This window comes from Marmota marmota, unplaced genomic scaffold (assembly GCF_001458135.2).
Source record: "Marmota marmota marmota unplaced genomic scaffold, marMar, whole genome shotgun sequence".
Lineage (NCBI taxonomy): Eukaryota > Metazoa > Chordata > Mammalia > Rodentia > Sciuridae > Marmota > Marmota marmota.
Window position 1 is genome coordinate 16819111 of NW_026000222.1, and position 18301 is coordinate 16837411.

The following is an 18301-nucleotide window of genomic DNA, read 5'->3' on the forward strand; positions in this document are numbered from 1 at the left end:
TTTAAAATTTTTTTTTTCTTTTTGCAGTATGGGAGTATGGAGATTGAACCCAGGGGTGCTACACCACAGAGCTACTTCCCCAGCCTTTTTCATTTTTTTTTTTTAATTTTAAGAGAGGCTCTCGATAAGTTTCCTAGGCTGGCCTTGAATTTGTGACCATCTGCCTCAGCCTCCTGAGTTACAGGTATATAGGGTGTACCACTGTGCCTGGAATAACTTGTATTTTAAGCACAGGTGCTTTGGCGGTTCCCACAGAGCCACCCACGGAACATTGCAGAACCAGAGACCTGTTGCTGGTGACCAAGCATAAATCTTCTTGGATGACCCTTGACCTACCCTATTGCACTAGATTTAAGCAGTGAAGGGTCACCCAGGAATCATATATCAATATAAGCTCTCACCTTAGAGTCAGGAAACCTGTATGCCAGGAGTGTGACCACATGCCATGTTGAACAAGACTGGATGAGTGTTGGCATCCAAGTCTGGGAAACCTCTTGCTATGTTGCCCTATGTTAGATTGATGACTGCAGGACAGTTGGGGTTGTCTGCTGCTTGGTCAGCTGGGACATCAAGGGAATGGAGACCAGTTTTGGCAGCCTCTACCATGTAAAGTAGGAAGCTGATTATTTGGGCTGCAATTTTTCTGGGAAAATGTGCAAGATTTAATTTAATGGGAATCCTGCCAGCAGGCTTGCACAGCTCCATCTCCTGATGATTTCTGAAGCTGGCCCCTTCTGGCAGGCAGTTTGTGTGTTTCTGGGAAGGGCTAAGCAGTTCTGTCTAGTACAGGCTGTATGTTAGGTCATGTCTTTGACCTTTAAGGATCCAACTCTGTGTCCCAAATGCTTTTAAAACAAAACAACAGCTATGCACCATGGTTCACACCTGTAATCCCATCTACTCTAGAGGCTGAGGAAGGAGGATTACACGTTCAAGGCCAGCCTGGGCAATTTAATGAGCTCCTGTCTCAAAATAAAAAGGGCCAGGGAGTGTAGCTTAGTGGTAGAGCACTTGGCTAGCACAATCAGGGCCCTGGGTTCAATCCTAGCACCACCAAAAAATGAAACAAACAAACAAACAAACAAAAAAAACCCAAAATATGTATTTTCTTTGAGCTATGGAGTTCCCTCGTGGAAATACTATTTCTTTTTCTTTCCCCTTCCTTTCTCTTAAACCCTGTGGGCCAGGTTATTAGGGCCACGTATTTGTCTGTCTTTGCCCGGTCTCTATCCAGCGTGATGGGGATTGCTGTTTTCAGAGGACGGTGTTTGGGTCAAAGCCTTCTCTCCCTGTTTGGTCTTCTGTTTGAATGATAGAGGCTTCTTTCCCAAAATATGGAGGTGCAGCCAGCCAGAAAAAGCAAAAGGACATTTACTGCAGATAAGGCACTGGCAGGGGCAGGGGTATCATGGTGTGAGGACCTTGGGAGTGTTAGGGTTAGGAAACAGCTACATAAGTGTGTAGAGCACAACGGGGGAGCAAGATATAGTCCAAGATGGAGAAATATTTGTGGAAAGATTCCTTGCAAAATTTTAACAGGGACAGTCAGAATGTGAATGTATAACCATTTAGAAATAGATAAATTAAGGCAACCCTATGCAATATTTTTGGTACCAGGGACGCTCAGCCCATTTTATGTTTAATTTAGAGACAGGGTCTCACAAATTGCTGAAGCTGACTTTGAACTTGCAATCCTCTTGCCTCAGCCTCTCAAGCTGCTGGAATTACAGGCATGTGCCAACATGTCAGGCTTATAACTGCTTTTTTATTTTTATTTTTTAGTTGTCAATGGACCTTTATTTAATTTATTTATATGTGGTGCTGAGAATTGAACCCAGTGGCCTCATACATGCTAGACAAGTGCATTACTTGGGTCAAAGCCTTCTCTCCCTGTTTGGTCTTCTGTTTGAATGATAGAGGCTTCTTTCCCAAAATATGGAGGTGCAGCCAGCCAGAAAAAAGCAAAAGGACATTTACTGCAGATAAAGCACTGGCAGGGGCTAAAACCCCATCCCCCTTATAATTGCTTTTTTTTTTAAAAAATATTTTTTTAGTTTTAGTTGGATACAATACCTTTATTTTTTATTTTTATGTGGTGCCGAGGATCAAACCCAGGGCCTCACACATGCTAGGCGAGTGCTCTACCACTGAGCCACAACCCTAACTCCATACTTTTTTTTTTATATCTATATATGTCAATGGATCTTTTATTTGTTTATATGCAAAACTGAGGATCGAACCCAGGGCCTCACACATGCCAGGCAAGCGTTCTACCACTGAGCCACAATTCCAGCTCTTTATTTTAAGTTTTTTTTTTCTTTAAAAATTTTTTTTAGTTGCAGATGAAACGATACCTTTATTTTTTAAATTTTTTTTAATGTGGTGCTGAGGATTGAACCCAGTGCCTCACAAATGCAAGGTGAGCATTCTACCACTGAGCTACAACCCCAGCCACCTTATAATTACTTTTCAAAAATAATTTTTTTAAGTTGTCAATGGACCTTTATTCTTTCTTTCTTTCTATCTATCTATCTATCTATCTATCTATCTATCTATCTATCTATCTATGGTGCTGAGAATCGAACCCAGTGCTCACACATGCTAGGTAAGTGCTCTACTACTGAACCACAACTCCAGTCCTAAAAATAATTTTTATGTGATAAAATACCCATGAAATTAACCATTTTAACCATTTTTTTAAAAACTGGGTATTGAGCTCAGGGGCACTTTGCCACTGAGCTGTATCCCCAGCCCTTTTTATTTTTTATTTTAAGACAGGATCTTGATGAAGGAATTGTTGAGGAGGGTCTTGCCAAGTTGATGATGCTGGTTTCAAATTCATGATTCTCCTGCCTCTGCCTCCTGAATCTCTGGGATTACACTTGTATGCTATTGCACCTGGCCATTTTAATCATTTTTAAGTATACAGTTAAGCCACATTAAGTGCATTCACATTGTTATGCAACTACAAGGCTACACCTCAGCTGCCTCCTTGAATGGAGTTTTGGGGGGTCTTGAATATTCTGAGCACAACTACTAGTTGACAGTCATGTGACTAGAATCAGGTGTTATGTGTGAATTTCTGCTATTTCACTCTTAGGAGGTGATAACTTATTTCTTGGGGGAAATTCCTATTTCTTTGTTTACTACAAAAACAGCCCAGCTTGGAGAACACTTGCCTCAGTACTATGAAAAAAGAAAAGAAAACAAAAAAGACTAAAAAATATTCAATTCCTTTTTTTGGACTGCCTCTCTTGCCAGTCAGACATCTTTGAGAGTTGCTGTAGCATGGGCCCTTCCTTGTTGTGGATAATTTAATTGCTTAGGCACCTGAGGTGGGAAGAGTAAAGAGGTCTGGGGGGCTCATGCCGCACCACCTCCCAGTTTTGTATCATCTAGGAGGCCAGTGGTAAATGTATAGGGGATGAGTAATGAGGTTTTTTTTGTTGTTGTTGTTTTCTGGTACCAGGCATGGAACCCAGGAGTGCTTAACCACTGAGCCACATCCCCAACCCTTTTTATTTTTTATTTGAGACAGGGTCTCACTGAGTTGTTTAGGGCCTCGTGAAATGGCTGAGGCTGGCCTCAAACTTGCAATCTTCCTGTCTCAGTCTCCTGAGTTTCTGGGATTATAGGCATGTGCCACCATATCTGGCAGGCAATGAGTTTTGACATACCCAGAGAAGCTTTGTGTGAGAGGTTTGACAATGTAAAAGAGATCAGCCTGGCAGTACTTTTTCTATGTCCTGGTCCTTGGTGCAGAGTAGCTTGTCCTTGTGGGTTTTAACCTTGTGTTACTCTGCTAATCACAACATAGGATCAAGCTATTATATTTAGGTACTTCTTAGAAATAGGTTCTGCTTGCCTTAGCTGGAGCCAAAAAAGCCAACCAACTAGAAGCCAGGATTTCAAGACACTTTTCTCTGAAGCCAAAGCCAGTGGTTCATGCTTATTCACACTGCCTCCTGTTTCTCCAGCTGTAAAGGCATTAAGATGCTTTCCATTAGGAAATTAAAATGTATAAGCTGGGAGTGAAGCTTAGTGGCAGAGTGCTTGCCAAACATATGTGAGGCTCTGGGTTTGATCCCCAGCACTGCCCCCCCTCCAAAAAAAAAAAAAAAAAGAAAAGAAAGAAAGAAGAGAAAAAGGAAGGAAGGAAAGAAAATCAAAATGTAAAGGTTATCTTAAAGCCACTAGCATATTGAGTCTACATTCAACTGGTTGTGGTGGCATACACCTATAATTCCAGTGATTCCAGAGGCTGAGACAGGAGGATTGCAAAGCCTCAGCAACATAGCAAGACCTTGTCTTAAAAAAAAAGAGGGGCTGGGGTTGAGGCTCAATGGTAGAGCACTTTCCTGGTGTGAGGTAGTGGGTTCAATCCTTAGCACCATATAAAAATAAATAAATATAATAAATGTGTAATGTCCATCTACAATTTTAAAAAAAATTAGAAAAGGTTGGAGTAAAACAAAAACAAAAAGCTCAGTAAAAAGCTAGAGCACCCTCTAGTACTATCCTCCCTCTTCCCCAAAAAAGAGTCCACATTCATTGCTTTTCCCATTTTTTTTTCTGTCTTCTAACAAATATTTGAGAAGGGAGATCTATAATCACTTGATAACCAGAATTTTTTTGTTTGTGCTTTTTTGAAGGTACATGGGAATAGGACTCTCAGCTCAAGGAGTCAACATGAACAGACTTCCTGGTGAGTCACTATTGCAGAGAACGTATGTTTTGCCCTCCTGATCCATCCATTAGAGTTACAGCAGCAGTTGAGAGGCTGGGGAGGACTTTGTTTGCTGGGTGCCTATCTCAAGCCAAGCCATTGAGAGGAGGATCCTGAAATTGGCCATTGGGCTGAAATAGTGTGGCTTTCCATTCCAAAAATTAATTAATGAGTGATTGTCATTCATGGAATTTGAACTGTTTGCAGTCAAAACCAAGTGACCTGAGCTTGCCTCCATTGAGGATACACCTTAGTAGCTCTCGCTCTCATTGACTTTTGCCTATCGGCCTGGGACTCAGACATGTCCTGGGAGGCATGTACTTCAAGCCTGGCTTCTTTGTTACTACTCTTTGTTAAAGACTTTGATCTTTAAGTGGCTTCCCATGTGGAATGTGGTTGAGGTGATTTCTGAACAAATAGATAAGAGTTAAGATGTCTGAGTTTGTAGCTCTTGAGTTGACAGCAGCCTTGGATTAGTGAAATGCTGTGGACCTGTAGATGGTTCTTTTCTACCAGCCCCATACCTTTTCAACTATTTTCTGCCCAGTGGGGCTCATGCCTGGTCCTGGCCTAAGCACAGCTGAGGAGTCAGAAGCCTCCACAATGAGCTGATAGGTTCCAGATGATGGCCCTAAGTCCATTTGTCCCTTGAGTGGCAGAAGTGACATATTGTAAACTGCCCTGATATCAGTGTGGAGGTATGTAAAGATTTTATGATTTTGCCCCGACCCTCTATTCTTTGTGCTGTGACACAGAGAAGGCAACTAGCTTTCCCAATAGGGAATAACACCTCAACTTTTATGTCTTTTCCAATTTATGTTTGATATCCGCCACAGATTTGTCTATAATTGGATGATTTCAAAGACTGGCAATTTACATTTGCTTAGGATTCAATTAATTGTCAGGAATCTGACTGTTTTTTTTTTTTTTTTTTTTTTAAACTGTGATCTGAGTGAAAGCTGGTCTTTTGTTTTTAATCAGAATGTGCATGGTAGGTTTGACCTCTTCATATTGTGTGTTGCTGTTCTCTGTTATACAAGAGCTCAGTGTGCCCTTTGAACTTTTATTCTGCTTTGGTAATAGAGAAAAGAAGCTTTTATGGCTTAATATATAAGTAACTATTAAAGCCTATTATTGCATGGCGGTATAAGCAATCCTGAATTGTGGCTAAATAAATTTTTGTTAAGTTGCCCAGGCTGGTCTTGAAGTTGTGATCCTCTTGCCTAGCCTTCCAATTCTCTGGGATTACAGGTGTGTGCCATCATGTGCCTGGCATGACTGTACTATTGACGGGGCAGGACATTTCTTTTCTTGCTTCTATCTTATATTTTTTTTATTAAGGATAGTGCTGGGACTTGGTATAAATACTGAGGCAGGAGGATTGCAAGGTCAAGGCCTGCCTGGGCAACTTAGTGAGATCCTGTCTTAGAATAAATAAGGGCTGGGAATGTAGCTCATTGTAGAGCACCCCTGGGTTAAATCCCTAGTACTGCCCTTTTCCCCCCAAACAAAAAAAGTCAGCTGGGATTCTGATAAAGATGGCATCAAATCTGTACATCATTTTGGGAAGTATTGCCGTTTTAAAAATATTCAGTATTCTGATCCATAAACATGGGATATTTCCCCCTTTATTTAGATCTATTTTAATTTCTTTCAGCAATGTTTTATAGTTTTCAGGGTGTAAGTTTTGCATTTCTTTGGTTCAATTTAATTTTTTCCTTCCTTCCTTTTTTTTTTTTTTGTGGTACTGTGGTCCACCTCAAGGCCTCACATTTGCGAGGCAAACATTTTACCATAGGCCTGTCAAATTTATTCCCAAGTATCTTACTCATCATGCTACTATGAACATGTTTTCTTAATTTCATTTTTGGGTTATTTATTACAAATGTATAAAATAGAACTTATCTTTTAAAAAAAAAACAACACATTTTATAGTTTTTTTTTAAAGTCTTTTTTAAGAGAGAGAGAATTTTTTTAAGAGAGAGAGAGAATTTTTTAAATTTTTAAATTTTAGTTTTTAATTTTTTAGTTTTCGGCGGACACAACATCTTTCTTTGTATGTGGTGCTGAGGATCGAACCCGGGCCGCACGCATGCCAGGCAAGCACGCTACCGCTTGAGCCACATCCCCAGCCCCTAGAACTTATCTTTATGTATTGATTTTTTAAAAAACATTTTTAGTTATAGATGGACACAATACCTTTATTTTATTTATTTTTATGTGGGGCTGAGGGTTGAATCCAGTGCCTCACACCTGCTAGGCAAGTGCTGTACCACCAAGCCGCAACCCCAGCCCCATTGATGTTTTATTAGAGTCTTCTTTGTATGTTGCAGAATTCATCTTGCTAGTATTTTGTTGAGGCTTTATGCTTCTGCTTTTGCTTTCCTTATCCATCTTTCCTTTGACTATTATTACATTATATCCCCTCATTCTAGGTATAATTATGACATCATATTTTAATATTTGCTAATAAGAGTAAATGCTTATCATTAGACATTTCTTTTAGATTTTTCTATATCTATTCATAAATTTTGATTTATCAATTTAGGTTTTCATTTTAGTATATTTATTATACTCTTTATTCTGAAATTTCTTGCTTACCAAGATTACTTTGAAGAGAATAAATTGCTCTGTAATTCTCACATGGTTGAACATTATTTAATTACATGTTTAGGACTAAGGTTGTATTTGTGTGCTAGAGTAATTGGCTAGGATGTGTGATACTGTGGGATGGAGCCTCAGCACTGTATACACACAAATTGTATCTTTTTAAAAAAAATTTTTTTTAGTTGTAGATGGACACAATATATTTATTTATTTATTTTTATGTGGCGCTGAGGATCAAACCCAGGGTCTCACACCTACAAGTCAAGTGCTCTACCACTGAGTTACAGCCCCAGCCCACGAATTATATCTTTAATTGGCAGAATCTCACTTTATTTTATCATTTTCAGGAAATATAATATTATTTGCCTCTAAACAAGTACTTGGTGATTTATACTCAATTGCAGTAAGTTTTTTATAAAATATATAGTATTGGATTTGTTCCTGATCTATCATATAATTTTCTATATACTTGGGTTTTTTTAAAAAAAAATCTTCTATGTTTTATAGATTTGTATACCAGAGGTGAAAAGAGTCTTGGAAATGATGTTACCTGGAGTCTTGTGCCAAGTCAGGGACTTTGAGTTGGAAGATTTGAGCAGCCATGGGCCAGATGACTAGTGCTGGGCAGAGAAGATGGTGGGTGGAATCCTCCTATAAGAGTAGTAATCCCAGCAGCTCAGGAGGCTGAGACAGGAGGATCGCAAGTTCAAATCCAGCCTCAGCGATGGCTAGGCAGGCGCTAAGCATTTCAGTGAGACCCCGTCTCTAAATAAAATACAAAATAGAGATGGGGATGTGACTCAGTGGCAAAGTACCCCTGAGTTCAATCCTTGGTACCCCTCCCCCAAAAAAATTTTTTTAAAAAGAGTGGCAGAGCAGCCAGTGTAGGACTCTAACTGGAGCTGAGAAAAGGTGTGCTAGAGAGTGTGGGAGCAGGAGAAGGAGAGGGAGGCTACTGCTGTGGGCACTGACTGTAGGCATGGACATGGACTATCAGCTTTGCTGGTTTTAGCCTTCCCATGGGGAACAGGGCCAAAACCTAGCTAAGAGGAACTGTGTGTCTGAAGGTTCCCAGGACAGGGCAGAGGGAAGACTGCTGAACTTCTTCTTTGTCCTCCCTTCCTGAGCCCCCAGGAGCTGGGCAGCAGGGAGTAGGATTTCCTGGACTCCTTGACACTGCCCCACGTGGCCAGAGTCCTGTGCACCAACTTCAGTTTTTTGCAGGACATGGGATCTTTTATACCTGTTGTAATGGGATAGTCCTGCTGGCCTTGAGTAGGCATCTAGTAATTGGGGTTGGTTGAATGAAGGTGAGGAATCAAAACCATGTTGTGTTTTTGAAAGAGGAGTTTGTATTTCTGTATTAACATGTCCACAGGAGCAGTTGTGCTTGCCTTGTGGTCTCAGAGCTCAAGTTCACATTGATTTTTTTTCTTAAATATTTATTTTTTAGTTTTAGGTGGGCACATATCTTTATTTTTTTATTTTTATGTGATACTGAGGATCGAACCTAGTGCCTCATGCATGCTAGGTGAGCACTCTACCACTGAGCCACAACCCCAGCCCCCACATTAATTTTTATCATGTTTTTTCCTTGCCATATTTGTTTTTCATGATTTATTGAATCTGCATTAAGATGTTCAGTATGTGGGTGGTTGTCCATTTGTCCTTCCAAGAAGAGAAAGTTTTAAAGGAAAGGATGAACACAGCCCTTGGTTTTTCAGTTGCTTTTGCTATTTTTTTTTTTTTTTTTTTAAGTAAAGAAATAGTCTGTGAAATGGGATTTGCTCTGACTGCTTAGTTGTCACAGCCTCTCTGGTATCTTCCCTCTACCATGTGTACTCTCTCCTTATGTTTTATCTTACAAGGAGTGTTGAGTATAGCATCAGAGGGCCATTCCTGCATATTGCACTGTTGGAATCTGCAGACCCATGGTGTGATTTCCTGAGCTGTTTAGAATGAAATGGTCAGTGGTGGGGAACAGCAGGGTTGAGAAACGCCAAATGCTGAGTGTGAGTGCCCTCCTCCCCCAGGGATGCAGGTCTGCTCTGAGTTGAGGAGGCAGCCCTTCTTTTCCAGGATCTTTTATTCTTGGCAATCTGGTTCCCAGCAGTTGACAAGGGCCCTTTGTGCCATTTTCTGCAGGTCACCTATAGCTAGGTATATGGATTATGCCTAGCACAGAAGGAGGACTGGGAGGTGGGGCTCAGTCCTAACTCTCTGAGGAGGAGCCACTGGATGTCCAGGTATCACTGAGGAGCTACAGGCCAGTATAAGAATTCAGCAGGTGTAAGAACTGAAATGTAGGGGATGCATCAAGCCCTCTGGCTGGTTGTAGGAGTGAGGTGCCCTGGGAATCCCTCCTAGAGTCCTGGCAGCCAGCCTGGATTGTTGGTTGGAGACAAGTAACAGGCTGCTGCTTTAGCATTCATTCTAAGTGATGGCAGGCAATGTTCTTTTTTTTTTTTTTTTTTTTTTTAATAGTATACCACAGGTTTTATTAATGGTAAATATCTTATTTTTAAAAGCTTAGCTCTTACTAAGCATTTTTTAAAAAAATATTTGGAATGCTTCATGCATTTGCGTGTCATTCTTGCACAGAATGATAATCTTCTCTGTATCATTCCAATTTTAGTATATATGCTGCTGAAGCAAGCAAAAAGCAATGTTCTTTTATCCTGAAAGGGGCCAATAGAATGGAAAGGATCACTCTTGATCTTGGGCTAAGGGTGCCCTGGAGTAGTCCTGTGGGGTGGCCCTTCCAGCATTACAGGGAAACTTGTCAGGGGAATTCCCATTTCCTTGGAGGTCTGTCTTCTTTGGACTGGGCTTTGGTTGAGAACAGCAGCATTGGCATCTCTAAGAAGGCTCCTTGTGTTGCTTCTAGAGAACTGTCACCAGGCAGTTATTTTCTCCATGAAGAGTTTGGAAGGCTGTCCTCTCATACCATCATGGCAATGGGTGAACATAGAATCTTTCAGGCCACTCAGGCACTTTGCTTCTGTTGGAGCTGCTGGTGACCAAGTTGCCCCTGTGTTCTAGGATCTTTCTGTTCTTACCGAAAGCATCTTATTTCAACATAACCACGATGACTGTGAGTTTATTGTGTACCTACTACGTATCAGGCACTGAGACCAGCCTAGGGTAAATAGACTTGGTCCTATCTCTATGAACTTTTCCCAGTGGGGGGACATACATTAGCTTATAACCCTGCAAGGGACCTTTCGCACTTTGGTCAGTGCCTTGAGAGTGTGCTGGTTTCAGGCCTTCCTGAGGAAGTAACATTCAGGCTGGGATCTGAAGTAGTGGATGATTGGACTGAAGCTCCTAGTAGTGTACCTCCAGAGCATTGCTGACCATTTATTGCAAGAATGCTTTTATTGTAAAATGATCTGAAGTAGCCATTTTGATGCTGAGTCTCTGTGACTTTAGGAGCAAGTGGGAGAGCATGAGTCAAATAGACCTTGTCTGAGTCATTCCAAGAAAAGAGATTAAATCAGGAAGTCTGGTCTTGGTCTGCTCAGCTGCTGCTATTGAGAAGCATCTGGTCTTCAGCTTTTCGTTCTGTCTCTTATGAGCCTTTAGAAGAGAAGCTTGTGAGGAAGGAAGGCTCTAGGCTTGGAACTTTTGTTATGGACCTCATTGTTTTGAGTGTGTGAAACCAACCAGAACTAATGCCAGACTGACCTGAAAGCCTATGCCCCTTTCTTTCTGAAGTATGTGCTTCCAGACTATGGAGGATCATCTTTCTCTCCTTTCCTCCTCTATCCTAAGTTACTCATTTCTCTAGACTTTTTAGGTCTAGGTCCTGATCAACTATGGGAGTTGTGTGAAGTGGGTAGGGAAGTATTGGCAGTAGTACTTGACTTTCCTTGAGGGACCCAGAGGGCTCCTTTGTGGCTTGTAAGTGGTTGCCTGGACTTGGGCGGGCCCCAAAAGGGCATCAAGGGACCCTCCTAGCAGGAAGATTCAACTCAACTGATTCCACTTTATATTTGAGCAGATTACCCTTCCTGAAACCTCAGTTCTTTGCTTAAGTTTCAGCAGACAGTGAACCTGCTTGCCCCAAACTGAGGTTATTTTCCTACAAAGTCTAGTACTTTGCATGCTCACTATCTTTACTAATATTCACTGTCCCCATGATCTCCAAGTAGGCTCCTCATTGTTCCATCCATCCCTCATCCTATGATTCTGCCCCTTCCTCATCTCTCTTGCCATTACTTTTCCACTGGCTGTTTTCATGGCCTCCTGATTGATGTCTATACCTCAAACCTCTGCTCTCTACTCTCTGCACTATTCCTCTTGCCTTCTTTGGGCCTCTGATTCCTCTGTCCTAAGGATACAGTCTCTTGTTCAGCTTCATCTTTATCCACCTCTGCCCTCACTGCACACCATGTGCTGTTGACATTCCCCACTATGCCACTTGGCAAATGCTGTTCTTGCTCTGAACAGTGCCCTTCCTCCTAGACCCCTGCTATAACCTTGCCTGTGATGATCCTTGCTACCTTGCTTTATATGACTCTTTTACATCTACTGAGTTGGTGAGTTCCTTGGGACTTGGACCACATCTATTCATCCCTATCCCCCGACATTGAGCACAGTGCCTGACGTGACATACTTGAGTTTTGGAATGAGGCTGTTCCTGCATTTTGTTGGGCTTTACCTCAACTTGATGGGCTTGTCAGCCGACTGTGGTTCTGGAACCAGTCTTGAGCCAGGTACCATAGGCCTGTAGTCTGCCTTCATTTTGGAACTCAGCCTTATCCCACTGCTCTAACCATTGTGGCGCTGATTCTGCATGGGACTCTGCCACCACCTTCTCCCTGGATGAGGAGTGACCATCCTCTTTTCTGTGTGTCATTGAATCAATAGCTAGCTCACATTTGGTCTTGTGGGGAGATAGACCTCAAGGGCTGTGAAGCTTCCATGGTCTTCTGATTGATATTCTTAGCTTGTGAATCAGTAAGGCTCAGTGGCTAAGAACATGGACTTTGGAACCTCATTGTATTTGCATCCTAGCAACTCTGCCAGGAGTGGTTACTTAACTTCTTGCTGCTTCAGTTTCCCCATTTGTAAAATGGAAGTGTTATTTGTATATAACTCATAGGATATTGAAAATTAATGAGTTAATTCCTATAAAGTGCTTAGAATAGTACCTGACATAAAAGATGTGTGTGAATGTTAGCTATTGTTATTAATGGGAAAGATTATTTTTTTCTGCCTGAAGAAGTACATATTCAGTTAAAAATTTTTTTTAATTTAGTTGGTTTTTTTTTTTTTTTTGTACTAGGGATTGAATTCAGGGCACTCAACCTCTGAGCCACATCCTTATCCCTATTTTATATTTTATTTAGAGACAGTGTCTCACTTTCTTGCTTAGCGCCTGGCTTTTGCAGAGGCTAGCTTTGAACTCTCCATCCTCTTGTCTCAGCCTCCTGAGCTACTGGGATTACAAGCGTGTGCCACTGTACCTGGCTATTTATTTAGTTTTATTCTTAAAAAAACAATTTTTTATTTGGTAATAGAGATTGAATCCAGGGATACTGTATCTCTGAGCTATATCCTCAGCCCCATTTATTTGATTTTTTTGTAATACTGGGGATTGAACCTAGTGTTGCTATACCTCTGAGCTTTCATCCCTAGCCTATCTTTTAATTTATTATTATTATTATTATTAGATACTAGAGATTGAACCCAGGAACACGTAACCCTGAGCCATATTCCTAGCCCTATCTATCTATGTATCTATTTATTTATTTTTGAGACAGAGTCTTACTAAGTTGCCTAGGACCTTGCTTATTTGCTGAGGCTGGCCTTAAACAATTAAGCCTCCCGAGTTGTATTTGCATCCTAGCAACTCTATTACCTATCTCAGTCTCCCGAGTTATTGGGTTTACAGTCATGCTCTACTATGCCTGGCCTTTTTACTTTATTTTAGGGCAGGGCTTCACTGAGTTGTCCAGACTGGCCTCGATCTTGCTATCCTCCTGCCTCAGCCTCCCAAGTTGCTGGGATTACAGGCATGTATCACCATACGAAGCTAAAGTTCTTTTATGAATACTTGCATATCAGAGTGGAATTAGCTATCATTGAAACCACATTTTCCCTCATGTGCTCATGTTTTCTATATTTGGGTAGACATATAGCAGGAGTGGAATTGTGGAAGAAGATGGTGAAACAATCAGGATGTTGATGTTTCCAGTACTTTCTTGTAGGCTGTACTAGCTCTGTGAGGACATCTCTGCCTCTAGGGAAAGGGCAGGCACTCTGGGGTCTCAATTGGGGCCGACGATAATAGGAGCCTCACCCATGAGGCTATGGTACTCAGACTTTCTTGGGAGCATGTGGTATGTCTTAGCTTGCATTGGCAGAGGTTTCTTTCTTTCTTTTTTGGTACCAGGGATTGAACCTGGGGGGTACTTTACCACTGAACCATATTCCCAACACTCCCCCTTTATATTTTATTTTTAATTTTTTGGAAAATATTGGATTTAATAGAAAATATCACATTGTAAACAAGTCCACTGACTGATTAGCTTAACATAGAATGACAGCACAATCACGTATAAAAGCTAAAGGATGAGATGCTGGTGCCAAAGGCAGCACTTAAAGAGAGGCCTGAGCCAGAATTTTCCCAGAAATCGGCAGCAGTAGCTTCAAACAGGCACAAGAACAGAGAGGCTGAGACAGCAACCACTCCACAAAGGCTTAGGGGCATAAAAGGAGAATAGAAACAAAATATTTGGGAAGGAGAACTGAAGGACAAAGGAGCAAAGGGTTTTTGTTTTTCCAAGTTATTTTTTTGTGGTGCTGGAAACAGAACCCAGGGCCTAATGTACACTAGGCAAGTGCCACATCCACAGCCCAGGCTTATAATTCTTTTTTTTTTTTTTTTAATATCTTTTTTTATTTTAAAGAGAGAGAGAGGTAGAGAGAGAGAGAATTTTAATATTTATTTTTCAGTTATCGGTGGGCACAACATCTTTGTTTGTATGTGGTGCTGAGGATCGAACCCGGGCCGCACGCATGCCAGGCAAGCGCACTACCGCTTGAGCCACATCCCCAGCCCAGGCTTATAATTCTTGATGTTCTGACAACATCAGATCCTACCACACAAACCTGAGAGGGTTAAAGAAGCAGGGTATGTTAAATGGGGCAACAATACTAGAAGTATCTGGTGTGTGGCCTCGGCACTCAACTCTGAGGGAGGCAGGAGAGTATGGCACTTGTGTGTAGTGACTAAACTCAAAACAGAGCTGCTTTCTACCCCATCACCTTGTCTGATCACAACACTAAAGTTGTAGAAGTGTCTGTTGCCCTGGTGTGTCTCCTCCTTACTGATGAGTGTGTAAAAGAGACCTCTCACAAAAACACAGGGCTCTAGAGGACAAAGGTTTCTACCTCTCTCCTTTTGGGTCCCCAAAGGGAGAGAAATTTATCATGGATGGACCCCTGGAGGCTTTGGACTTAATAGCAAAAGCTACCTCTTTAGCCCCAGCCACCCAAATCCTCCTCCAAGGAGTCCTCCCACTTCATGGAAAAGCCACCTTGAGAATAGAAAAACAACTTGGGGAAAGAAAGTAAGGAACAGTTTTCTTTCTGTGGTACTTGTGGTACCAGAGAAGCTGCTACCTTGTATGTCATTTAGATATCAAGATATCAAGTTTACACCTTAACCTGAAGCAGCAGTTCTCACATTAAGTTCTCCTCCTCCTGCTCAAGAGGAGGTCTCAAGACTTCAAAGAGATTGAGTCCAAAATATACAAGCCCCTAATTCCCACCCATTTGAGAATAGGTGCACATAAGGACAGAAATTCCTCACAGGAGTGTGTTGTACTTGTGAACAGTGGCTACGGCAGAACAAAAAGCCAAGAAGCCCTAACATGGGTGTGGTGAACATCAAAATGGTGGAGAACACTATTCAGAGATTGTTTCTGATTAAGTTACATATCATTCGACAGCTGAACTCCATGACAAGGCGTCTAGCCTCAGAACCAAGAAGAGTAAATTCACCTACTTACTGCAGTAACCATACTGGACTAAAGAAAAACAATTCTGTCCTCCTAAAGAAAATTTCCTATGAGGTACTGATAGTAGGTCCCAGCATGGGCTAATACTGTATAGTTTCTTAGGAGACTGGCTTTTCTCAATTTCTTTCTCTTTGATATTATACAGGGGGTCCACCAACTTGTTATAAATAAGCATTAAACCTTTGAAATACTTGACAGTCTTCACTTTCACCTCCAAGGTGGCATCTTCATCACACATGAACACGGTGCAGGGATGCTGCTGAAAGGCAGACACGGTCCACATATGGTTCACTGGAAGGCAGACATGGTCCACATATGGTTCACTGGAAGGCAGACACGGTCCACATATGGTTCAGCAAAAGTGTTGTGAGCGCCTGTGATGAGGATCATCACCTCTCTAGCATGCATGACAGTGCCCACCCACTGTCAGGGCCATGGTGGGCATCTTGGCAAGATCACCGTCAAAGAACCTAGCATTGGGCTGGGGTTGTGGCTCAGCGGCAGAGTGCCTGCCTAGCACGTGCAAGGCCCTGGGTTCAATCCTCAGCACCACTTAAAAATAAATAAATAAAGGTAATGTGTCCAACTACAACTAAAAAATAAAAGAAAGAAAGAAAGAACCTAGCATTGGCTAGAATGGTGTCCATGGCCAATGTCTTTACACGAGTCCTGGACACTAGGCTGGAACCTGGCTCATTGAAGCCAATATGTCCATCAGGGCCGATCCCTCCAACAAACAGCTTAATCCTGCCTGCAGCCTTGATCTTCTGCTCAAAGGTATCACACTCAGCCTGCAGGTCAACTGCATTCCCATCCAGAATGTGGGTGTTCTCTGGATGGATATCAATGTGCTTGAAGAACTTGTTCCACATAAAGGAGTGGTAACTCTCTGGGTAGTCCCAAGGAAGGCCCACATACTTGTCCATGTTGAACGTCTTCACATATTTAAAGGAAATATGTGAATTTTTTTTTTTTTTTTTTTTTTTTTTAGTTACTGAGGATTGAACTCAGGGGCACTTGACCACTGAGCCACATCCCCAGCCCTATTTTGTATTTTATTAAAGACATGCTCTCCCTGAGTTGCTTAGCACCTCGCTAAATAGCTGACGCTGGCTTTGAACTCGTGATCCTCCTGCCTCAGCCTCCTGAGCTGCTAGGATTATAGGCGTGGGCCACCACGGTTGGCAGGTCTCCATTCTTATAGTACTCAATCAGTTTCCTTTTTTTTTAAAAAAAAAGTATTTATTTTTCAGGTGTAGATGGACACAATGCCTTTATTTTATTTACTTGTTTTTATGTGGTGCTGAGGATCGAACTCAGGGTCTCACACGTGCAGAGTGCTCTACCTGCTGAGTGCCCTCAATCAGTTTCTTATAGCAGCCAAGCCAGGGTGCTCCCAGTTGGGAGAACCATGGTGAAGTACTTGTTTGGTCCTGGGTTAAACTGGATGATGCAGTTCCTGATGTATTTGGCCGCCCACTCACTGGCCTGTGAATAGTGTTCCAGGATGATGAGCTTCATCTTGTCTCGGACGCCTCCCGATGCCTTCTGCATGTGGCTGCAGAGGCGACTCTGCTGGCTGCTGGGTCTCGCGCTGGTCCCCTCCCCCTTTAAAAAAACAACAACAACTTTTTTTTTTAGTTATACATGGACACAATATCTTTATTTTGTTTATTATTTATTTTTATGTGGTACTGAGAATCAAATCCAGTACCTCACGTGTATGAGGCAGGCACTCTGCCACTAAGCCACAATCCCAGACCTCCCCAGCTCTTTTTAAATATTTGATTTAGAGACAGGTTCTCACTGAGTTGCTTAGGGCCTTGCTAAGTTGCTGAGGCTAATTTTGAACTTGTGATCCTTCTGCCTCAGCCTCCCGAGCTGCTGTGATTATAGGTATGCTCCATCAGGCCCAGCCCAGCAGAGGTTTCTGTTGGAAGATGTAGAAGTTTGGAGGTTTATCTTTTCAAGGTGTTCTTTGGCCTCCTTAAATGCCAAACTAAGGAACAGGTTTGGCCCCCAAATTAGAATACCGGAACCTGTGGCTAAATGACTCGGAAGCAGGGCAAGTTGATACACAGGGTGAGTGTACCTGTGGCCCCACCCTCACCTTGGGGAGCTGGCAGGGAAGGCCAGGTGCTGGGATATCTAGGTTGGGGAAGCAGGGAGAGAAAGGCCAGATTGTACATAGAGAATGGGGTTTGGACTTCTCCCAAGTTTAAGTGATTTTGAGGATGGAAGGAAGGTCAAATCTTGCTTCTATGTCATGTGCCACTGACAGAGGCAGGGAGACGGGCCGTGTTGACAGGAGGGCAGTCTGCATCAAAGCTGGGTAACTGGTGTCATCCTCCTTGCCTTTTCTCTGGCAAGGCAGCTGTTCTTGTGGTGTGGCACATATTACCTTAATTACTACAGCCCCTCAAAGGAGAGCACAGGCCCACTGAGCCTCACTTTCCTTGATTGTAACTGTTGGCAGAGGAGTAACTAGAAGAACCACAGCTGGGGTATGAGAGTGCAAGGCATATTTCCTGAATCAGGTGGTGTCTGGCAGCTAGGACCTGGTCTAGGGAGGAAGGGAGAGAAGGGAGGGGCATGGGTTTGGGGGCTTTCTGCTTTCCTTTCACAGGATGGTCAAATCAGCTCTTCCCTCTCCTAAAGCCCATCTTACCAAGCCCTCTCTGATTGGCCTGTGAGGAAAATAGGCCCACTTGGCACCTGCTTCTACTAGGTGGGCCACATTCTGCATAGAGCTGATATTTTACATCTGCACATGCCATGGGAGAGAACCACTGATAGCAGAGATCTAGGCAGAATACAGGGCCATGCCAGGTTCAAGAGAGAGCGGAGGCTAGCATCTGCTGGTGTGTCAAGCACTGACAGTAAACAACAGGGTGTTCAATGTTTCCCTCTCTATTCTCCTATGAGTGCATCATGTTCC

General features: G+C 42.4%; 1 protein-coding gene and 1 pseudogene across 2 annotated transcripts in view; one reads left to right on the top strand and one right to left on the bottom strand.

Annotated features, from left to right (window-relative positions):
- Positions 1–18301, top strand: part of Ranbp10 (RAN binding protein 10) — a 67538-nt gene that overhangs the window by 19049 nt on the left and 30188 nt on the right. For both annotated transcript variants that reach the window (XM_048792552.1, XM_015496193.2), the window contains exon 4: positions 4653–4705. In XM_048792552.1, coding sequence (XP_048648509.1) covers positions 4653–4705 — 53 coding nt within the window. The remainder of the gene's footprint in view (positions 1–4652; positions 4706–18301) is intronic.
- Positions 9890–9988, bottom strand: LOC125613171 (annotated as a pseudogene).